This window comes from Electrophorus electricus, chromosome 17 (assembly GCF_041902795.1).
Source record: "Electrophorus electricus isolate QZ-2024a chromosome 17, ASM4190279v1, whole genome shotgun sequence".
Taxonomy (NCBI): Eukaryota; Metazoa; Chordata; class Actinopteri; order Gymnotiformes; family Gymnotidae; genus Electrophorus; species Electrophorus electricus.
Window position 1 is genome coordinate 15,343,040 of NC_137513.1, and position 24,484 is coordinate 15,367,523.

The window sequence follows — 24,484 nt, forward strand, 5'->3', positions numbered from 1 at the left end:
CTAGGTCTTTATCATGATCCAACTTCATTACCATAAATCCTTTTTATTGGTATTGTGACTGAAACCCTATGTTGTCTCTACTATATGCAAAAATTAGTGGCAAGATTTATTGCATATACTACAGCTACATCACTTCTGTTTTTACACTGGTTTCTTGCACCCAATATAAACTGCTTATGACTCTCAAAGCCTTACGTGGCCTCCCTCCAGTCTCTGTGATCTTCTTCGAGACCACTTTTAGTACGCTTAATTCCTCTGGTATTGGGTTCCTTGGGTAGTGTGTATGTGTGTGTCTTCAAGTTTAGATTGTCCATTATGGGGGTCACGCTACCTCTGAGATTCTATAATTGCTCTACCATAACCTCTTTTAGGACACTAAAAGGTAACCCTTGAAGGTGGCCAGCTAGATGAGTGTCCTAAAGGCAATAACACTTTTCTTCTTCTCCTGTTCAGAAACAGATGGAGGACTATTTGAACAAGCTGTTCCAGATGGCCATGTACCTCAAGTACCATGCAACTGTAAGCCCTTATGCTGCCACCTTTAAGGCAATGTAAACAAGAAAATTTGCTTAACCAAAAAGTGCAGTAGTAAAAAATGAAAGAAACCATATGATCTATATCAAAACAGGTTCATTTGTATCATTTGTATCAGTATAACAGCATGTGATTCAAACACCCTATGTATCCTTAAAAATTGGGTTTAATGTCAGACTTCTAATTAAAGTATGATGTGCTCTCTCTCTCTCTCTCTCTCAGATGGAGTTTATTGATGTGAGCCAGATGTCTTTTATTCATGACCTTGGCCCAAAAGGCTTGTGAGCATTCTTTCTTCCTCATATTGTTTCATCACCAAATGTCCAATAACTGCCATCATACTGTGTTTGTGTTGGTTTTGCAGTGCTGCAGCACATGTCTCTGTGGGGTTTTTTTTAGAGAGGGCATGATTTACAAAAAATCAGGAGGTCACAGGATCCCTGGAATTAACTGCTGTGGGCACAGTCAAATCTGCTACCGCTGGTCTAAGAGGTCAGTAACGGCGCCATCATGCTCAGTGAATTATGCCTTCCCTCAGACATTCTCTTGCTCAGTTCCTCATACTCTCACACACACACTCTCACACATTCACAGCTCTCTTGCCGATGTCTTTACCCTATTATTTAAGTTGGTAACTACAAATGCATATAATGATGCATTTCGCTTTCTCTTTGTCTCTCCCCGTGTGTGTGTGTGTGTGTGTGTGTGTGTGTGTGTGTGTGTGTGTGTGTGTGTGTGTGTGTGTGTGTGTGTGTGTGTGTGTGTGTGTGTGTGTGTGTGTGTGTGTTCATGCGTGTTTATTATCTGAGTTAAGATGGCTGGTGGTGAAAGATTCTTTTCTGATGTACCTGAAGCCTGACACAGGAGCCATTTCGTTTGTGCTCCTAGTTGACAAGAAGTTCAGTATCAAAATGGACTCCAAATACACCGAGACAAAACATGGAGTGAGGATAGACAGTCTCTCCAGGTGAGCTCAGAACATATCACTACCAGAGGGAACAAGAAGTCATCATACACTGCTGACTGGTGCTGTCTGGTGCTGAGTATCACATGTGTGTCGTGCAGGACTCTGGTGCTAAAGTGTAACAGTTACAGACAAGCCCGCTGGTGGGGGCAGTCTATTGAGGATTTTGTCCAGAAGTACGGAAAGGCCTTTCTAAGGACACATCGCTTTGACTCCTTTGCCAAGGAACAGGACAGTATACTTGCCAAATGGTACATTCCAATATTACTGAAAAATGGTACACTCTAATGAGGTTCTAAGAATGTATGTGAGCTACAGCTCTGCACAGTTTAATGATTTCTTGCTCCAACAGGCCTGATTAAATTCATTATATTTCTGAAGCAGGAAACCACTGTTTATGCACTGTTGCTGTCTTCCAGGACTGCTTTTCTAATATGACATTCCATCTGGCCTTCCCACAACTAATTACATATGGTGTGCTAATGTGTCACCTCCTATGTTTTCTTTATAGTGATATCTGTTTATACAGCTGTGATTTAGAATATAGTACTTCAACGTAGAGAAGATTGCATGTGTTCATCTGGCCCCTTTTACACAAAAACTCCACCAATTCCACATCCATACAGAAGACTGACCTAATTATTCAATTGTATTTAATGTATTTAATTATTTATTTGTTTTACTTGTATCTTAAAATTATATCAGTGAATGTATTTTACAGGTCGAATTTTAGATCATTTCCTGAATAAGATTAACCGAAATTTAAACCTAAATGAATAAACTCCAATAACAGAACTGTCACACTCCTGTACATACGCATGAAAGACTCGTAAAAGCCCATAAAAGACCAGAAATGGCATCTCCCACTGTTCTCTGCAGGTACGTGAATGGCAAAACCTACATGGAAGATGTAGCCAGTGCCCTGGAGGAGGCCAAAGAGGAGATCTTCATCACAGACTGGTGGTGTGTACTGCACCGGACTCCACACAACAACAGAGCAAATGCTCAAACACATTACTGTTCTCTTAATAAACATGGAAATAGGCTGTTCTGTATAATCTGAGGAGGGCTGCTATAAACTGGTAACAGGTGTAAAGGTTATTTGTCACATGGTGTCTGATCTCCACAGGAACAAAATGTGAACAAAATGTGTATATAGTCCAATAACAAGCCATAAAATATAATAACTAGCCATATGCAGCATAGTTGTGAGGTGTTTCTAGTTTCACAGAGAGGCACATAGCCACAAATATGTCCAGACAAATCGTTGCAGCCAGCAGACTACACTGAGGGGACGTTTGACTGTTGAGAGCACTGCAGAGCGCTGGTCCTGCTTCTCCCTGGCTGGCTGCAGTATCACTTACTTAACTGGTGTCAGTTTGCCTGCTTTTTTCATGCTATAAATATGAGGCCTTAAATACCCCCAGCATAGCAGAGGCTGGTGGGACAGGCATATTTATGTGTTTTTGTCCTCTAGTCTCCTCTTATCTGTGGTTTTCCTAACCACAGTTTCAATCTGAACATATTAAATGGAAAATTCCAGAAATACAGTAAACAATTCATATGTTGAATTACGTGCACGGTTTGAATAGGGTGATGAAATCAGGCCCGGAACATTACTCATCCCCTTACGCACTATGCTGTATCCACTACACTACAGTACAGTACAAGAAATATTTTAGAGAGAAAGAGCTTATTATAGTATATAATAATTGTTATAATTGTTCTATTTTACTATTGGTTATTGTTGCAAATGCCTTATTGTGTGTGGAATCGATCCCGTGTGGATACGGGAGGACTTCTGTGATCTGATTGTCACCTATTCACAGTGGTTTTCATGGCATACTGGTAATCTCCACATAGAATGTTTGACCATGCTAAATAATTGTGTGCTTGCGTGCGTACGTGTGCGTGTGCTTGTGTCTGCATGCATGCGTGTGTGCATGTGTGTGTTTGTGTGTTTGCTGTGGGGCAGGTTGAGTCCTGAGATCTTCCTGAAGAGGCCTGTGGTTGAGGGCAATCGCTGGAGGCTCGACTGCGTTCTCAAGCGCAAGGCAGTGAGTGTGTGTTAATGCATGGGCTTTACAGGATGTGCTCCTACCTGTAGTCTTTCTTAGGTTACATTTTAATTAAAATGGTTCATTGAGGCATTACATTTTCTGGCTGATGTTCTAGTTATAGAAAGAGTGGATGTCTCATCTCATCGTTTGCAAGTTTTATGTGTTTGTGTGAGTCTAAACTTTAGTGGTGTGTCGGTTTGTGTGTGGGAGAAACAGAGAGAGGATAAAGCTTAGTAAGGTGCGTGTGTGTGTGTGTGTGTGGGTGAGTGTTTACAGTTTAGTGGTGTGGGTGGGTGTGTGAAGCTAATTGTTGTGTTTGATTCCAGCAACAAGGTGTGCGTATCTTTGTAATGCTGTATAAGGAAGTGGAGTTGGCTCTTGGAATCAACAGTGAATACAGCAAGAGAACGTTGATGCATCTTCACCCTAACATCAAGGTAAGTGCCTAAGCATGTGTTTGAGTGAGTATGTGCATTTGTGTGTGTGTCTCTGTGTGTGTGTGTGTGTGTGTGTGTGTGTGTTTAGGCACGTGTGCACATATGCTTGCACACATACACAGGTGCAGTTACCTCTGCTTGTTTCCTCTGAAGGTAATGAGGCATCCTGACCATGTCTCCTCCTCCGTGTACCTTTGGGCTCATCACGAGAAGATTGTGGTCATCGACCAATCAGTGGCCTTCGTTGGAGGGATTGACCTGGCGTACGGGCGCTGGGATGACCGTGAACACCGGCTGACGGATGTGGGGAGTGTGACACGCTCTGCCACTCAGGAGCAGGTTGCTACTGACAGGAGCTTCATAGAGACTCACAGGGTTGAGGTAGCTCTCTATTGTTATTTCTTTGTGATATTGCTTATATCACTGTGGAGGCATATGCTAAACTTATAGCCAATGGACACTGTTTGCATTTAGTCATGATCTGCACCAGGTTCTTTCATTTAAGCACAGACAAGGCATAATTTATCCAAGATCTCCTCTTTCTCCTCCTCTGAAAGGGGAAGATGCAAAATCAATCACTGAACATTTATAACTAGTTGGAATAATCTGAAAGAGGAGGTATACTGGACTGGGATGTGGAGTAGTGTGTAACAATCTATCTAATCTTTGATCTTGATCTTCTAATCTATTTAATCTATTTAATCTTTGAATGAAACATTGGTTACATGAATACGTCAGGCACCTTTTGACAGGCACCTTTTTCAAAACTGGCAAGCTAAGGGGTGATTTTCTATGAGAAATATTTTACAGTGGCAGGTGAAAATTGCAGCTAAATGTACTTTTAAAGTGTGCAGAGAACCCAATTCAAAAAGGCCTTAGAAAAAATATAAAATAACTTATGGCACACTTGGTGTTGCAAGCTGCAGGGTGAACAGATTGATATGTGTACACCCGAACTGGATCCAAGTATCCTCTATGGGCTGTGGATGGGTTTTATAGGACCCTTGACCCAGCTGGCCTGGGACATACACAGCACTCAATGAACATAAATATCTATGTATATTGGCACTTGTTGCATGGCTGCTAAGGGGACACCAGCTCAGCTATTAATTTTGGTTACGGTGGCTATGTTGTCCATAAAAATTAGGGCCAGGTTTCCCAAAAGCATTGTAACACAAAGATCATAATCTAATGTTAGAGCAAGTACTGTACTAAACAGTCTCCCTCTCATTTAAGGATATCTTAACACCACAGAGAATCCGGGCCCAGAGCATGCTGCACTGTTATCCAGTGGCAGATGCATCAGAGAGATGAACAGCCTCAAGCTCAGGTCCTTTTATTCTTCAACCTCTCTGCACCTGCTGCTTGCTATGCAGCCCTCAAATACTGCAACCCAACCCATAAGAAAAGTCTTGGTGTTTATTACAATCTGGAATACTACAGAGCCCAGTAAGGTGCCCGTTAAAAAATACTCTGACTTTTCCAGGTCACCGTGCTGGAACAGCCATGTGCCATAATCCATGGTGGACAGTTTATGTCCTGGTCAGAATAGAATCATCCTAGAAAGCAGACAAGCATTTCCAAACTGTCCACTTATGTACATTTTCCCTTTGGACGTGGTGTGAATTGTCTCAAGATTCAAAATGATGCTGCTGATAGATGAACATGGTCTTATTTATCTGTGACACACTGAACTACTGGCAGAGGCTGCTGTGGCACAGAGACAGTGCCCATCCCATCCCCAGAGACGGGACAGTCCAAATCCCATTCCCTGAGACAGAGACAGTCCTCTTGCATGCCCTGGCAATGTTCCAGGCTCCTGAGTAGCATTGGGCTCACTTTGCTCTAAACAACCTCTGCAGCTCCTGGGGATCAGTGGACAGAAGATGTGGTGGGTGTCTGGGCACCCACCATAGGATGGAAGTAATATTTGTAATAAGGTAGGAATGCTGGCAAAGTGCTCAGAAGCACAGGTTTCCTTCTCAGTGTACATATCTGATGTTCAGTAAAAGTCTCCTACAACATTACACACACACGTACACCCCCTACTTGAGTGTGTAGCCTGTGGGGGGTTTAATGGTGTTTACGGTGATGGTGGGGGCAATGTCAGCTTCTACCCAGATCTCTGGCTTGTGCAGGTGAGGGCTGCCGATACCTGACACCATTGAAGGCCTGTCTTGCACACTTGATTAGTGCCAGCATGGATTGAAGGCCATGCAGAGAGTGGAGGCCATGGCAAGCCCAGGCTTTCCACTGCTCTCATCAGAACTTCCATAAGTTCTTTATTATATGGGTTCTGAAGGTCCATCTCCCCCCAGCTTACTGCTGTGTGGGCCTACTTGGAATTCTCCATTTCCTTGTCCTCTTCTCCAGTCTCCCACTTTTGTGCATGGAGTTGCTGCTGTTTCACATGCTGAGAGGACAGGAAAAAGGGTCAGCCAGTGCAGGCTCTGTGTGTTACAAACACAAATTCTTTGAGGCAATCTAACAAGTGCTTACTGCAGGTGGTTCAGTATTTCATAAACCATCACTGATGGTTCCATCACTGGCTCAGTGGGTCACGGGTTGGTTTGTGTCAGGGCTAGCAGACTAACATGCATGTCATTTACATATATGTTTACATTTTTGGCATTTAGCAAAAGCACATATCCAGATTGACTTACTGCATTGTGAGCAAAGTACTGCTTACTGCTTTGTGCTTTGTCATCTACTCAATGTAGATTTCATCTACCCAAATGTATGTGATGAACGTTTACTTGAAAATGCGACAAAAGGTGAGCAAATTAGCACAAAACAATAATGTGCAGCTGCAGAGATTGCTAAATGCAAACAAGACCAAAGCAAAAAAGCATTATAGCATTGTAAGAACTCAAGTTCAAAATTAAGGAAAACACTAAAAATAACTTTTAAAAATGCTAGATAATTGAGATAATGCTTTCATTTATGGTTAGCCATGTTTTTATTTTCCTCTACAAACATGTACTCTGTCAATTAGTGCAGCTGTCACTGCTGCATTAACATGTGAAAATGTTTTGTGTGGTTTTGATGCTGTGTGCCTTCTCCTCTGCAGACCAACAGCCCAGCCACCCTGCCCACTAAGGGAGTCTCTTCCAGGAACAGTTCCAGCGCCGCGGCTGTCAACACGGTAGAAGTGCTGAAATTGAAGGGCGTGGGTCATGCACGCAAAGCCCGTTTCAGCCTGCGTAGACACCTGCACAAACACGGGCTCCACCGTGTGGACAGCGTCAGCAGTGTGGATGGTTCAGAGAGTAAGTGCCCGCCTCACACTCCACCTGGGATCACTACAGCAGCACCACTCAGCAAAGATGTGCTGACAGGCCCCAAGATCATTGGCTCAGATACGGACCGCTGCAGGTGTTTTACACACTCAGTGTGTGCTCATTACTAGCTTTACTAGTGATGTGGTGCTAACTGGTAATTGCAAAGAGTTTGAAAATTGTGCATGAAAGATTGCTACTCAGAAACAGCTTTCTCGGCTTATCTGAAGAGATGTTCAGACTCCCCTTGGAAATCTGTTTCATATGTGTTTGGCCTGCTAAGAAGGTGCTGTTTATTACCTGAGCACAACAAACAAATCAGAAAAAGCAACCCTTCAGGGCTTAATCCAACTGTGTCTTTCGCCTCTTGCTCTCTCCCTTGCGCTGTGGTCATATCTTTCCCCTGTCTGGCTTGAGATACCCCCACTTCAAACCTTTCACTTTGTCTTCCTCTCCTGGCCATAATGATGCTGACCTCGTTGAGCTGTCTCAAAGGAACAGGGTTTACTCTGCGTGACTCTGCCATCTATCAAACAGAGAGGATTATCTGAGTTTGAAACAGACCTAAACTCCAGACAGCTCAAAAATGCTCGCATTAGTCTGACCTTCAGTTCCTATGGCAGCAGGAAAGCAAGCTACTGCTGGAATTGAAGTGTGCGAAATGTGCAAGGTGTGCAAAACCCACAAGTTCAAGGGTCATAAATCTCCCACATTTATTATAAAATGTATGTAAGAATGACTCTTAGAGATTGAGGGAGAGTCGGTTAGGGGGGTGGTACAAACATGACAAAAAGCTGCTTGTTGTGTAATTTGGTTTTGAGATGGATTTTGAGATGGATTTTTTGGAATATGTGAAAATTGGGTATGGTGGGATGATCTACAGCGATATTCTCCACGTGTCCCTTTCCTGGACCTTACCATCCTTGACTTGGTGGCAGGCTACAGCTGATAAACTTCCGAAAAACCAGATAATGGATGAAGTCAGGATGGATGAAGACCACCATAGCAGTCAATCACACTAATGTGCTGCTGTAATCAAGGACTGCTTAATGTGAAATATGCTGAGTGTATGAATGGCCATATGGAAATTTATGCAGTGTGTCTATTTGTGGAGATGGAGTGGAGTGCTGTTCTTGGCTCCTCCTTGTACTGGGTCTTTCCTCTGTTAACAGTGCACTATGTATTGGCTTGACGTTGTATCTGCTGTGCTGTCAGTGATTTTGCCTGCGTAGGAAACATGTGACAATGTGCTTCTGCACCCCAGGCCCTCCACATTGCTGAGGAGGGCACTGGTTTTCCTGCATTTCCACAACTGACTCCCCTCTTCTGCTATTTACCAAGCATCTGATTTGAATCTGGCGTGTTACAGCAATCAAAGCACTTTCTTGCACTGGATAACAGGAGCAGCATTGTAATTGATGGTATTGGTTGTGTAAATGTGTTTTAATGATTCTGGTGTGTCAAGTGTGTAACATTTCTCTAATGGTTCAGGTGTGTAACACTGCTCTCATGGTTCACATGTGTAATGGTTTTGGTGTGGGCCCACAGGGTATGGCTCCAACCACAGCCTGGAGACAGGCATGGGTGAACTTTTAGGCAACACACGTTTCTGGCATGGCAAAGACTACTGCAACTTTGTCTACAAAGACTGGGTTCAGCTGGAGAAACCTTTTGATGGTGAGATACTCCTTCAACTGGAAAAAATACACTTTTGATGAAATGCTGATGAGTTATTTTACTTTCAGTTTGAATTTGTTTTAATCTATAATCATATACAACTGCGGTCAGTGTCATACTTTTGACAGAGAAAGTTTGAGCTTTAGTAGTAGACCCACTTATACAGTAGATAAACTTCCAGTGATTGCTCTCTCAGTGTTTGAACAGTTTAGTGTTCAGCTGATTGATATATCATGGTGTGTCTTGCAGACTTCATTGACAGGTACACAACTCCCAGAATGCCCTGGCATGACATCGCCTCTGTGGTTCATGGGAGGGCAGCCAGAGATGTGGCCAGGCACTTTATTCAGCGCTGGAACTTTAATAAGGTCAGCTACTAACTAACCTGTCTGCCACACAGGCCAGCCAAAATAACTCCTTTTACCTTCTGCACAGTATTACACCCACACACATAAATGAACACACACACACACACACACACACACTACACAGACATAAAAATATCACACGCATACATACACACAAACATGCCATAAACTGCTTTATTACCCACAGAACTCCTAAGTCAAAACTTTGTTTCCTGTATGATTTAGTCATAAGAATGTTAACCTTTAGATGCTTGTTTTCTCAAACCAGGATAACCCTGACAATGTGCTTAGTCATGTTTGGAGGGTTTTCCAAAGAATTCACATTTGTATTTGACTTCAGATTATCATGTGCTGTATTTCTTCTAAACTTCTGGTTCTGGTATTTATCTAATTTTTCCTCATCTTTTTTTATTCTCATCTTTCTTTCTCTCTTTACATTTGTCTCTGTCTCTTAGATCAAGAAGCCAAAGTACAGATCTCTCTCTTACCCATTTTTACTGCCCAAATCTCACAGCACAGCCAATGAACTGACTTACCAAGTGCCAGACTGTGTGCAGACAAAAGTACAGGTTAGACACACACACACACACACACACACACACACACAGCTCCTCTTTATCTTGCACCATTACCCTCCCCCACTCCCTATACATGTGTGTTTATTATTTGCTCTTTTTTTTTTTAATGGAGTAGTTGTACAGGGCACACAGTGGTTGTAATCCTGGTCGTTGTGTATCTGTGCAGGTGTTGCGTTCGGCAGCAGATTGGTCAGCAGGTATAAAGTACCATGAGGAATCCATCCACAATGCCTACATCCAGGTCATTGCCAAGAGCAAGCACTTCATCTACATCGAGGTAGCTGCTGTCTCTTAAGAAGAGTGCCCTTCCTAGATTCCATGTAGACACAAGATACAATAAAATGCAAGAAAGTCTGCTACACATATTTGATTATTTTGTCTTTTTTGCAGAACCAGTTTTTCATTAGCTGTGCTGACAACAAGCAGGTTTACAACAAGATTGGCGATGCGATTATTGAGAGGATCATCAGAGCTCACAAGTAAGATCTTTAGGACTGTACTCTTACCGTCACTCTATACATACTCCATACATACACATACAATACTCCATACTATACATACACAAGCAACTACACCCAATCTGATATACAATGTGATGTACACACACACACACACACACACACACACACACACGCATGAACACAAACCGCAACAACAACAAAACTTTTGATAGTGGGAGCAAGTTTGGTCCTATTACCATCTTAGGCAAATGTTCAGTTCTCTGTCTGTGAATGGGGGGCTGGCTCAGCTGTGCAGTCCAGCATGTCACTCCCTCACACATATAGATTGGCTTTTAAAAGTAATTTAAGAAGTATTTTAGTGTGGTATTGTCAGAATGTCATATTATTGATAATTCTACTCTTGATGTAACAATAATCCACAGTAGTTCTTACATTCCTGGATCATTCTGATTATTCTAGAGCCACACACTCCCAGTCAGTCCTTGGAGAGAGTATGTTTTTATGCAGTATGAAATGTCATCAAACGTGGCTAGATGAAAGCTGAGCAGGCTATAAAGACCAACTTTGCTTTCCGTATTATTTTTCTATTTTAATTACAGGTTAAAGAGGAATTGAACTGGTATTGAGGTCTTTGGCTGTGATCCCAGGTGCATAAGCAGATGCAGTAGACAGACTAGGCTATGCCCTCAATGAGACTCATGGTAATCTGTGTTTGTGTGCCTGACTCCAGAGAGAACAAGAAGTTCCGAGTATATGTGGTGATCCCTCTGCTGCCAGGCTTTGAAGGAGACATCTCCACTGGAGGAGGCAGCGCCCTGCAGGCTGTCATGCATTTCAACTACAGGTGTGAACACAGCTGTAAACACTGCTGTGGCCTTTCTGCCATTGGAGCAGCAGTCAGGTGTAACCGATTTGCTCCCAAATACTGAGATCTGCCTCGAACTGATCTTCATGTTTCAAATTGAATGATTGTGTTTGGGGTGGGCATGGGTGTGGATGTGGGTGTGTAGGTGTGTGTTCTGTGTGAAGGGCATCTTTCCTGTATGTGTGCATGTGTATTATAAAATGTGCTACTTCTTGGAGGTGTCCACCTGTGGTGAGTCCTCATAGGCAGGACTAAAAAGGCAGGGAAGGCTTAACAGTCAGATCTCTGCTAAAACCACCACACTGGGAGCCTGAAAGACTGTATGCTCTCGGTGTGTGAAAGAGTGCTTCCACTGGGATTAGAGCAGAACCACTGGGATGAGAACAGAACCACTCCTTGACTCGTGCATCTGCAGTGTCGGTGAGGCATCAGTTTTATTCCACAGTAAATAATGTCTTCTTATCTTCTCTCCTCTTGGAAATTTCCAATAACGAAGAGAATTACCATAACATGCAATGTTTTGGTAATAAAAAGTAAACAGCAAATAATGCACACACAAAAATCTCAGCCATGAGATAACATGTTTTTTTCTGGGGTTTTTTGTTTTGTTTTGTTTTGTTTTTTTAATGATGGGAAGAAATAGGCAGTTAAAATTTTGAAACTTGTTACCATGGAGATAGATTATAATTTGTTACATATGGTATTTGGTTGTTTTCTAAATCAATAAATTAGACAAGGATTTGCCTGAAATGCTTATTGTGCTCCCCAGAAATTGCACTTTACTACACTCCATAGTTGAACTGGTAGAATGAAAAATGGATAGGGTGCCCACCTCTGTTGCTCCTCGCTGCTTCCCTCTTTTCTGGAAGTGCTGTTATTCCAGGAGAACAAAGGCTGAGCAAAGGCAGTTTGAGAAAAAGCTTGTTTCAGATAAAGAGAAATTGCCATAGTAACAGCAATATTTTTGCTTTGCATGGAACTTGGCAATGGAACTTTGCATGGAACTTAGTCAAGTCAAGTCAGGTCAAATGTGTTTATATAGTGCTTTTTGCAACACAAGTGATCAAAAAGCAGCTTTAGAAATGTTTGGGTCCGGGCCAGGGAAAAATTCCCTGGGTGGGAAGAAACCTTGGGAGGACCAAGTGTCAAGAGGTGATGCTTTATTACATTATGTTTAGTCCAAGTAGCCTTTTGAGTATAGGTGTGGGAGTTTCAGCTACTCCAGTTGGTCTAGGGTTGGTGAGCTGTTTCTGCATTCATTGGTGTAGATGGAGTGGGTGGATGGATATGGTGCATTAGTTCATCTGCTGGCAGCACTGGGACATTTTCTGGCATCATCTTAGATGCTTTGTCACCAATGTAAATTCATGTGATCGCGTGAAGTAGCTGGAAGACAGTCACAACATTTCAGATTGCCAAAAATCCATATGCCCAGGCTCTGCACCTTTATATACAGGATGTTACCCAATGTCTTTAGCTTGGATTTAAAAATTGAATATGTCTGAATCCTGGATTAAAGCTGGAAGGCTGAAGGCTGTCCCCATAATTGAGAGACTTTATAGGAGAAGAATTTCCCCCTGGCTATAATGTTACTAATTATAGCAACTAAGAGAAACCCTGTATTTTGAGAACACAGTAGGTGAGGTGGGTTATAGTATACAATGTGTTCACTCAGATACTGTGGGGCCAGACCAGTTATGTCTTTATACATTAACACAGGTATTTTAAAGTCAGTACGAAATTAAACTGAGAGCCAGTGCAGAGCTGAAAGAAGAGGATTAATGTTGTGAAACTTTCTAGCTCTCATAAGGACTCTGCCTGCTGCATTATGTACAAGTTAGAATTTATTTAATAATTTTATAGAGCATTAAGAGAATCCAATATTGATTAAATAAAAGCATGGGGTAATTTTTCTGCATCTGATGAGGAAAGTATATATCTCAGTTTAGCAATACTATGTAAATGGGAAAGTCGATTTTGGTACCATTACAAATGTGTATGTCAAATGAGAGATCAGAGTCAATAATAACACCTGTTTTTTGTTAGTTTTTTACAACAGTTTGGGGTGTTACTGAAAAGCCAAATTTAATAGAATATTAATAGATAGATCATTTGCATGTTGCAGCCATAGGTCAAGCAGCAGCACTTCAGTCTTATTGGAATTCAGAAGGAGAAAGTTAGTTCTAGTTTTTTTATTTCCTTTATGGAGTCCTCAATTCTTTTACATATATGGGCATGATTAGGATTAGCAGCTATATATGACTGCATATTGTCCATGTAACAATAGAAGCTAATGCGGTGCTTACGAAGAATTAGATTTCAATAAGGAGTGTGCTTGTCCTCTAATTTCAGTGACTATTTCCATCCTATCCATCCTATCTAGTAAAATGTAGTGGTCTGTGGTTGTGGTCTGTCGAATGCAGCACTAAGATCCAAAAGTATATGAGAAAGGGAAATCCTTTATCAAAGGATATTAAAAGATTAGTGCAGTCTCAGTGCTGTGATGTGGTCTAAAACCAGACTGAACTTACTAATGGACATAATTTGTCTTTAAGGTGCATAATTGCAACAAAAGCTTTTTGGCCTGTAATTGGAAAGCTTGTGGGGATTAAGCCTAAGTTGTTTTAATTAGTGATTTAATAACTGCAGATTTGGAATATAACCATTGATTTAGAAATATAATGGAATTCAGTTTCCATTGAATTTTGATTCCTGGTTAGTTTTGATATGGTATTAAATAGGAATCTTAGATTGTGTGTTTGTTTTTTTTCTATTAGAGATAAGTGTAATGATTTTGCTGCAGTGAGCACTTGCAATGAGGCTAGTTTTCCACGAAGTTTTAAATACTTCTAATTTAGTCTTTATGCTCCAAGTTTCTGGTGGTTCGTTTCAAAGTACATGTATGGGTGTGGTACCAAGGTGCAGGTTTCTTGCTAATTCTTTTTGTCTGAGAGGTGCAACCTTTGCTAAATGTATACAGAATGAATTATCAATGTACTTGGTTATACAATAAAGTCCTTCTGGATATAGAGGTAAATTAATGTTTTTAAGTCTGGTAAATTATCAATAAATGTAGCTATAGTAGATGCAGATGTAGTAGGTCAATTAATTTGATAATGGGGCAGCAGATGATCAGGGTTCAAAAATGCTTCATAAATTATAAGAAAGTGGTAAGATATTGCTTCAGTTTGAGGGAGGAATTCTAAATTGTCTATGTCAATACCAAAAGATGAGATTACATCTAAACTATGGTTATGTTAAGTTATGCACAAGCCACACCACATTCTGAGTGACACCCACAGAATCAAGAACTGGTTGAAAGCTCATTTTAAAAGAATCTTTTTTTGAGTGAATATTGAAATCACCACTTATAAAAAGGAATTCAAAAGAGGTGGCTATACCACCTCCACAACCAGTAAGACCGGGGTTATGAGCATAGCTAATGCCAGAAGGAGAGGATTCATTCATGGCCATATAATTGATCTAAATTCATCTGATCCAGGTTTCAGTTAAACAAAGCATGTTCAGATTATGCTCAGTACTGATTTCATTAACAATGTGTGCTTTAGATGACAAATATATTTAGTAAACCTAGTTTCAGATTTGACTGGTTGTTGGTATTAGCATAATCTAGTTTAACATTGTTTTTTTGTTTTTTTTACAAGATCTATTATGGAAGACACAAGGAATAAAAAGGGTGAAAACTGGGTGATGTCTCATTGTAGCTCGCAGACAGTCGGTTTAGCCTGATTAGTCAATTTCCCATTTACTTCCACTACTGCTGCACTATAGCTATCATGTTTTAGAGCCCATAACATGCTGCAGGTTTTGGTGCCATGCCAAATTAGAAGGGTGGTGTTTTGCATGCAAAATAGGATCATTTATCTGGGTGTTTTGTCTGGATAATAGATGGTCTGATCTCACCCTTGTATTTAATGCTGGTGTTTACATGCTTTCTGGTGGTGATCAGATCGCCTTTCTCTTTCACAGTTGTCAGAGCTCTGAGGTGGAATGGAGGAAACTCAGACCACTTTCAGATGTCTTCTTAAATTGGTCTATTTCTACAGCAACTTTCTATAGCATTTTTGCTGCTAAAATTGCCCTAAAACCCTTTTAAAGACATTCTCTTGCTGGCTCCAGGAACAATCATCAATCCATTTTGCCATAACAGAGACCACATGTTTGTTGGATTTTTCTGGTGTACATGTCCTGCTATTTTCTCCCTAATGTAAACTACACAGTGTACAAATTGTGTTTACACCTCAATGAGATCCAATCACAGTGTGATGAGAGCCTCTAGAGGAGGTGCCTACTGGGTAGTGTATAATTCACTCTTGTTGCTATGGTAATGCATGCTATATGCATTTACCTACATTTTATCTATCCAGATAAGATGTATCATATTCCAATTTTATTTGTCATTCTCTGAGTTTTGCTATCTGTGTGTGATCTTTCCAGGACCATGAACAGAGGAGAGTACTCCATAATCTCTCAACTAAAGAAAGAGAGTAAGTAAGAATTTATCTTTCTCTCCTTCCCTCCCTCACTTCACTCGCTCTCTTAGAGTGGATGGCTGTATGAAAGGTTGCTGTTCAGTCCAGTTCAATGTATTGAGTATGAGGCAGACATTACTGCTGTAGGTGTCACGTTCTGGACCAAGATGTGGAGTTAGTGAAGACTGTGTTAGAGTAGGTGATATTGGTAAGATGCTGACATCAACACAATCCCACTTTGTAGAAAACCATGTGCGATAACTAGACATTCATTATTTGTCATTGAGACAAATGGTGGCTGACCAGTGTGTAGTCACAGGTCAGAGGTCATTGTTGGCAGCAATGTCATGTAGTTAGGGGCAAAGAGCATAAAACATGCATTTTAGCTTTCAGGGTGAGGAATGTTTGAAGTCAGACATCTCAGGTAAATTTAAATGATTTTCATTAAAGTCATTTTATGTAGGCACATGTTTTTTATTGATTAGCATTTTAAGGGGGTGTCTCATTTCTTTCTCCCTCGCACCGCAGTGGAAGACCAGTGGATGAACTACATCTCGTTCGGAGGCCTGAGGACCCATGCTGAGCTGGAAGGACGGCTGGTCACAGAGCTCATCTATGTGCACAGCAAGATGCTCATCGCCGACGACAACACTGTCATCATTGGTTAGAGTTTAGCATGAGATTAGCATGCACAATTAGCATTCAGTCAAAGAAACTTGTTGATTGTCTTTAATAGTGTTATGCTTTGGTTGATTTGTTATTTTCTCCATCCATGATTAATCAGTTCAGTGACAGATGACTAATTCACCCTCTGGTGGCAAAGGGGAACATAGTAATGTCAGTTTGCTTTTAGTTTCACGCAGAATTAGCGGAAACAGTGGTACAGCTGTGCAGGGAATGTATTCTGGGTTTACAGCATGCACAAGAAAAGTGTATAATGCTCTGCACTGGTGTTCAGAGGCCTAAAGGCCTCTGTTGCCTGAAAGCTTTAACGTAATTTAACACCACACAACCAAACAGTAAAACTCAAGTCATCTTTAACATCATACCACTCACCCAAACATTAAAATTCAATCAGATTTTTCCTTTGAATGTGACCTTGATAACTTTGACCAAAAAAAATCACTTATTGCATATGATCCCAGAGCTCAGACAGAGCTGACTTTTCACTGTCACGGGCCTCATGGTAAAAGCAGAACCATGCTTCCTTTCAAAATGCCAAGTAATCTGCCCACTCCAGTAACATTACATTACATGAAGAGAGGTTCAGAACCAGGTGGGGGGATTGCCTGATCCCCTTTACGAATCAAGTTAGTTTGCTCAACCAATGTCTGCTCCTGGAACTGAAACATTTGTTATTGAATTGCTGCTTCAAGATCCAATCTCTTCACTAGCAAATGAATGCAACTGAAGTGCAAAAGATTAAAAATTATCAATTTATCTCCCACTTTCTTAACTTTTCTGAATGCCATCTTTTATGTCAATAGTCCTTATTGTCTCCCTCTTCCCTCTTTCTGAGTCATCTACTCACACAAATACACACACACACACATACACACCTTTCCCGTTATCATACCTGGGGTAACAGACAATTCAGCTAAGGCTCAGCACTGTGGAACTTCACAAGAATCTCAATGACGTATGCAGAAACATATACACATATGAAAAAAAAAAAAACTCCTCTCCTTTCTTCTCCTGGCAGGTTCAGCTAATATCAATGATCGCAGTATGCTAGGGAAGAGGGACAGCGAGCTGGCTGTGATCGTGGAAGACACAGAGACAGTGTCATCTGTCATGGATGGTCAAGAGTACCAGGCAGGAAAATTTGCCCTGCGGCTCCGGCTGGAATGTTTTAAGTATGTTACCTGAAGAGCTTTCACAACATAGCCCTTAACCTTTATTTGGAAATGACAATGAGTCATTACAGTAACTATTTAGCTAGGCATTCCAGTCTATTGAGACTCCTCTACACAAAAGAAAAACGGCTGAATCTTCTACCCAAAAGACAGTACACACAAAAGAGTAACCACTGCTTCTCTACACCATATAACTGAGACACTGTGCTTATCTGAGACCTGAGATTTTGTGTAGTTGAATCGTTTTGTGAGTTACTGTTCCTCTAGAACCCATGGCGTATTTCATTCTAGAACAGTCCTCGGTGCCTTCACAGACCCCACAATAGACGTGAGTGATCCTATTAGCGATCGCTTCTATAAAGAGGTTTGGATGACGACAGCAGGCCGCAACGCCACCATCTATGATAAGGTGCATGTGACTCTCTTGCTCTGCCTTGCTCACACACATCTCCATCAGCTTCTGTCCAAAAAGCGTAGAGTAGAGAAGACGCTTCTCTATCTGCTACTGATATGGATCACATCAATAATAATAACTGTTTTTTTCTCAAATTGCTGGATTGACATTTGGAATGTATCAGTGCCAGCACTGTAGAGGATGAATGTGGAACAAGACTGATCTTAAGTAGAATCAGCTTCCAGCCACACAAAAACAATTATATACACAGACACACTCTTTTCTTTCTCAATAAACAGGGAAAGTGTATTTGTATTGCCTTTATAATGTCGTTTAAAGGTTGAAAATGTGTGCTTGCTTGCGTGCCATTGCAGGTTTTTCACTGCCTGCCAACCAGTCTGGTAAGGAACATGCAGGAGCTGCTGAACTTCCAGACCAAAGCAGGTCTGGTTAAGGAGGAGCCTGCTAAAGCCCAGGAGCTCCTCAAGAAGATCAGGGGATTTCTTGTGCAGTTCCCTCTGGACTTCCTGAGTGAGGAGAACCTCATGCCTTCTGTGGGCACTAAAGAAGCCATAGTTCCCACTGAGATCTGGACCTGAAAGTGCTGGAACTATTATGACAATGTATTGGCCTGAAGTGTAAAAGAAGGTGTAAAGTATAAAGGAAGATGACAGTTGTGCCCTGGCCGTAAGGCTGTGGAGGCTGAATTGTAGTGAATTGCATGAAGGTGAATATTCTGTGAGTAACCCTAGAGGAGTTTTCCATCTCTGTTTTTAAAACTGTGATTAGATTATATGTTGTAAGTAATGTTCTATAAGCAAATATACTAGTATTCTTCTGTTTATCTGTAAGGTCTGTTTATCTGTAAAGTCTTGATATGATCAAAATTATTTTCATGTCAAAGATTGCTTTTTTGGAAGTATCTTTATTTGTGAAGATTGCTGTAAAAAGAGAAGAGGCAAAATGAAGGGGGCTAGTTCAGAGCCAGCAGATTTAGTGGTCACCACCTAACTCATGGTGATGAAGTTTAGCTGTGATTTAATTGGCTGCACATAATGAGCACAACCACTACACTCAACACCAAACAGCATTATACAATGTAGGTTTTTAAATCTTTTTTATTGTTCTTTGTCTTTCTTTTCAAAATCAAATCCTGATTCCATTTACCGGTCTTCAGAAGACAAGTTGACTGAATGTCCCAGCTGAATTTCCCAGCAACAGTAATTGTATGGAGTTAGGCTCTCTTCATACAGTCAATTGTGCCTACAAAAAATATTGAGCGGCAGGGCCAGATGGGGCCAGTGAAAGTCTTGGGGTGACACAAAAAAGGCCATACTGCACAGAGGAATTTCAGAGTGCGCAAGTTTATACAAAGGTAAAGACATTATATTATAGTGTAGAATAAATTGCATTCTGTTTCATTCTGAATAATTAATTTGCCTATCAATTTCCAAGTTCAGTGCATCATCAATTAACTTGGTGTGGGTTGCATAACCATAAATATTCATTTTTAAAATTTATGAAAAAAAACAGGTTTAATTTATGTCCAACACTTAATATTTTATATTGCTTACAAGTATTTGCCATTCCTTCAATCAATACAGCCTACTGTAACGTTACTAACAGGGACAGAACTTGCAATTTCAGTATATGGATGCAAGCAAAAAAAACCTGGACAGGCTACAAAAATTGCATAAAATCTACAGTAAATATCTGAGCAGTCATGTAGTTACTGCTTTGTATAAAGTAACAACAATGTGGACATATGGTCGTTAACGTGTTTATTTCATGTTAATGTGACAGCGAGAAGTGACTAACGTATTGAACATATCACGCCTATTCTGATTTACTCTTGAAAATGGGCAGAAATGATTCCGTGGAAAGGGCCCATTTAGCCCAAAGCAGTTCAGGTTTTAGCTGTGGAATCTTTGGGAGCAGCACATTTGCAACCGTTTGTACTTAAAACAAGTGAAAGTAGAAATGAAATGTCTAGAAATGGTGTATAACTTTAATAAACATAAAACAATAAGTAATGGTTTTACAAATACTGCTTTCTGGAGGCTTTTCTGCATGGATTCGGCCTTTACTCTCACAGGAAGCTGCCCGGGTCTCTTGTATTATCAAAGATAGACTACTGCAACCTGCTACTTGCTGGTCTTCCTCTAAGAGCCATCAGATCTCTACAACTTGCCGAGAATGCAACAGCACGACTAGTCCTCAATCTTCCAAATTTCACGTCACTTCACTGCTGCGCTCTCTCTTCACTGGCTTCCAGTAGCTGCCTGCATCAGATTTAAAACCTTGATGTTTGCCTACAAAGCCAAAAATGGACCAGCCCCTCCATACATGATGTCAATGGTCAAAGCGTGATCCATACCTCAAGTACTTCGAACCTCAAGTACGGCTTGACTTGAAATACCATGCTTCAAGTCTCATGGAAAACAAGCGTCGAGATTATTCTGTCCTGGCTCCTAGATGGTGGAGCAAACTTCCGCTTCCTGTCTGGACAGGAGAGTCCCTTGCAGTCTTCAATTGCAGACTGAAGACCCATCTATTTGTGGCATATTTAAATGACTACTAATCCTGCTCCTATGTTGACAAAATGAAAGTAGTACTTATTGTTTGTTGACTGCTCCTTTATTGACTAACAAACTCTAGTACTTATTGTTTATTGCACATCATTGTCTAAGTTAGAGCTTATGTATTTTGCACTTATGTATTTTGCACTAGGCATCAGCATTGATCCCTGTATTTCAACAGTATTCTAGTTCATTGGTATATTGGACTCCAACATACTGTACTGGCTAGGATGTATTCTATGAGTAAATGACAAAACACATTTTGCCATAAATGTAAATATCATGGGTGCATAGTACCCATGGCACCCACTGAAGCTCCACTATAAAGGGTAAAATTTCTAAAATGCTAATTTAACCAAAAAGGAACGTGACTTACAGAACCAAGCACATACATACAAATGCACAAATAAACAATAGGTGTATCTGCTATAGGTTACTAACATTAGCTACATTTAACACCAATTCACTCAGAACATTCTCGAGGTGGGAAACACCAAGGGCCTATGGAATGGCCAGTAATTGAATTGCTGCAGCCCCCATAGCCACCCCTTGGGGTCGCCATTGAGTGTAGTACCTGTTTTGGATTATGACTGCTCAGTACTGTTTTCTGTTTTATTTCAGGCTATTTTATTTCAGGCTAGACAACTACACTACTATGAACCATAAATGATAATAATTAACTGTGTTTATTTATTATTTAATGATCTGTTAATTTGATTTTGTTCCAATATTTAAAAATCTCTCCTCATCTACAAAGTCTACAGTGATCAAAGCCATATGAAGTTGACTGTATTGTCTTTAATATTTTTTTTCTTGTACCCCTCACACTTAGTATCAGTATCTGATACAGCAAAGGCAGATTTAGCGCAGTTTAAATGTCTGCTTCTGTAGAAGACAGTCTTAGCCCCCATAAAGCTGACACGTCCTCCCACCACCTAATCTCAGACTTTCAGGGATCTGCTGATGGACATGAAAAGGGTGCCTCTAACAAGAGCTGAGCAACTTGTGCTTTTTTTTAAGTGACCAGAAAGTTCTCACAAATATCAAACACAATGCATTGAAACCTTTCTTTACTACTTTTTGAACGGAATTAGTTATACACCAGTAAGGTAATTTTACCACAACACCTCTACAAGGTCTATGACTAATTGTCTAATAAATAAAAGGTTGCCAGTTCAAGGCCCAGCACTGCCATGATTCCATTGTTGGGCCCCTGAGCAAGGCCCTTAACCCTCAATTGCTCAAGTTGTGTTCAGTCATAATTGTAAGTTGCTTTGGATAAAAGTGTCAGCTAAATGCCATAAATGTAAGAAAACTATGTGTAATATGTAGCTTTCATTGGTAACAACTACAAAACAATATTGCTCTTTGAACTGTTAATCATCTGTCTAGGGGTGTTATGAAGCAGGAGACTTGGATTCGGTCTAAATTCCTCACTCACTTGCCTGTAATACGACATATCTATATGCAAAATTTTGGTGTTTAACAAAACCGCTTATAGTAACATTAATTTGCGTTTTAACATTAACAAGTTTCTCTCCAAGGGAAACTGTTATGTTCCACCATCTGCCTCACTGGGGTTCAGGTGATTGGAAGCATTATGAAACAATATTCAAATCTGCCCAGTGGTCCTTCCCAAAACATGCCGCATTGAAGCAGACGTCTGCTAGAAAAGCGCAAGTGGTGATGAAATCCCTTTAAGTGTTCAGAATGATTTTAATAGCTTTAAGTTTTCAGGGTGACCTTAATAGCTTGGGGTCTCTAATTGACTGGGTCCTCCTGTTCTTCACAAGCACAGCTAATGTGTAGCGTTCAAGAGTCATTTGTGGGGTTTTTTTTATATCTCAATAAACTTGGATGTGTCACATGGACATGGGTGTACTGTTTTAGATGCACTGTACCTTCGAGAAGTCTTGACATGCATCATTAAATAAATTATTGCCAGTGGCAGTAAGTGAAGGGTAATGTAGTAAACTACTTGTATTAAATAGGCCTATTGGAAATCAGTTGTGAGAATGTATTTTATTTTTTATTGTTCACATAAAGTTATTCATGTACCCTACATTTCATTATTGGAGTTCAATGACTGACCATCAGGGAAGAAATTTTGTCAGCTGTTATATTTTTTATCTCTGAAGACAACAGGATGCATATTGTTTGAAACTGTGTTTATGTTTACTTAGTGTACTCTATCTATCTATCCATCTATATATATAAATTATTGAGAATTAAATAGAATGCAATTTATTCTACACTATAATATAATGTCTTAACCTTTGTATTAACTTGCGCACTCTGAAATTCTTCTGTGCAGTATGGCCTTTTTAGTGTATCACCCCAAGAGTTTCACCCACCCCATCTGGCCCTCCCACTCTATTTTTTGTAGGCACAACTAACTGCATGAAGAGAGCCTAACTCCATCCATATATATATATGGAGAAGTATATAACATTTTAAAAAGTGACTCACTGAACCGCATCAGTGTAATAAATTATTTAGCTTTAATATGTATCTTTAATAAACAAGCACGGTGCTGAAAAAACCACCCTGACACCTGGATCTAAATTCTGCCTTTATGGCTCTATTTTTATATTTTGTATTTTGATGGTCTAATTAAATACATAATTAAGCAGAACATAAATAAATGGAAGTATTGTAATGTATACTCAGTGAGAAGTGAAGCAAGTCCTATCAGCTCCCTGGCAACAGCATGTTTGCATGTTTGGACTTTGCCATCAGATTTTTAGAACCTTTGTCAGCCATTCATGTCTATGACATTTCTATTATTTGTCTGTCTGTTTGATATATATATATATATATATATATATATATATATATATATATATATATATATATATATATATATATATATATATCATTTAGTAATGTAGTAGGAATGCTATGGCCCAAGTCACGTTACCACAAAACATCACCCCTGCTGGACACCAGAGCATTGAAGGTATACCTTCAATGTGATGGATTAGAACCACAACCTACCCCGCACTCTTATCGCTCTTGTCTATTTCAAGGAATCTGTCTCAGCCATCACTGCCACTTCTCATTTGGAAAGAGAAGCTCTTGGGTGTCACAGATGAACGTGCAAGCATTTTTTCTGTCTGTGTTGGACAGCAGCGGTGGATATAGTACACAGATACCTGAGGTAAATAGAATTGAGGCCGAAGTATTCCTATTTTAGTATTTCATTATGAATATTTTAATGCACAATGAGCCCACTTTTGCAGGGGGCATCATTTGCAATAAAATAAAACTGAATAATAATCAAATTGAAAAGAGTTGTCAAGAGTAGTCTGTATGCAGTTGAATATCCACTGGGTAAATTTGAATAATGCATTCTGACAGTGTCCAAAATTTAAAAATGGCATCAATTGATAGGAGAAAAACATTTACAGAAATGTTTTGTCCTGTTTTCCTTTAATTTGCAGGGATAACTAATAGCTAATAATAGGTATCATGATTCTGGGGATAGTGCCTATTCACAGCTGCTCTCATTAACAGTAGGTTACAGTCCTTAAAACATTAGCTAGCTAGTCACAGTTATGGTTCACATCAGTGTGTTTTTAAGTCTAGAAGAATGAAATCCTGCACTAGTAAGACAAGCAGAGAAGGCATTTGAAAATGAATAAAAACTACTGTTACATAAATGAAGAAAAATTCCTTCAAGTAGGCCTACATAAGACATTAAATGATGGATTGTCTGTCAATTTCATTTTTTGAGGAAGGTGGCAGATTTTGAATCTTACCTGGCTTGTACACCTCCTTGTTTTCACCAAGCAGATAAGTACATGTGTGCAGAGTAAAAGGTATAAATTGTGAAACATAGACTGAAAGTACGCAAGTTACCAAAAAATGGAAAAGTATAACTTAAGGTAAAGTATAAACACTCCAAGCTTATACTTGCTTAGAGTAAAGGTCACTGTAC

At 40.2% G+C, this 24,484-nt stretch overlaps 1 protein-coding gene across 5 annotated transcripts in view; it reads left to right on the forward strand.

The window, feature by feature from the left end:
• The window catches only part of pld1a (phospholipase D1a), a 29,055-nt gene extending 9,061 nt beyond the window's left edge, over positions 1–19,994 (forward strand). For 3 of the 5 annotated variants that reach the window (XM_081699967.1, XM_027008570.3, XM_081699968.1), the window contains exons 6-26: positions 454–519; positions 757–815; positions 934–1,026; positions 1,349–1,501; positions 1,600–1,749; positions 2,378–2,461; positions 3,474–3,555; positions 3,885–3,995; positions 4,149–4,376; positions 7,066–7,264; positions 8,822–8,950; positions 9,200–9,318; positions 9,774–9,887; positions 10,063–10,173; positions 10,287–10,375; positions 11,088–11,201; positions 15,681–15,730; positions 16,244–16,378; positions 17,418–17,571; positions 17,863–17,980; positions 18,340–19,994. In XM_081699967.1, coding sequence (XP_081556093.1) covers positions 454–519; positions 757–815; positions 934–1,026; positions 1,349–1,501; positions 1,600–1,749; positions 2,378–2,461; positions 3,474–3,555; positions 3,885–3,995; positions 4,149–4,376; positions 7,066–7,264; positions 8,822–8,950; positions 9,200–9,318; positions 9,774–9,887; positions 10,063–10,173; positions 10,287–10,375; positions 11,088–11,201; positions 15,681–15,730; positions 16,244–16,378; positions 17,418–17,571; positions 17,863–17,980; positions 18,340–18,564 — 2,583 coding nt within the window. In that variant the 3' untranslated portion in view covers positions 18,565–19,994. Of the gene's footprint in view, positions 1–453; positions 520–756; positions 816–933; positions 1,027–1,348; positions 1,502–1,599; positions 1,750–2,377; positions 2,462–3,473; positions 3,556–3,884; positions 3,996–4,148; positions 4,377–7,065; positions 7,265–8,821; positions 8,951–9,199; positions 9,319–9,773; positions 9,888–10,062; positions 10,174–10,286; positions 10,376–11,087; positions 11,202–15,212; positions 15,661–15,680; positions 15,731–16,243; positions 16,379–17,417; positions 17,572–17,862; positions 17,981–18,339 lie in introns of those variants that run through there. The other 2 variants (XR_014117863.1, XM_081699969.1) reach the window with 2 other exon arrangements.
• The last annotated feature ends 4,490 nt before the right edge of the window (positions 19,995–24,484 follow it).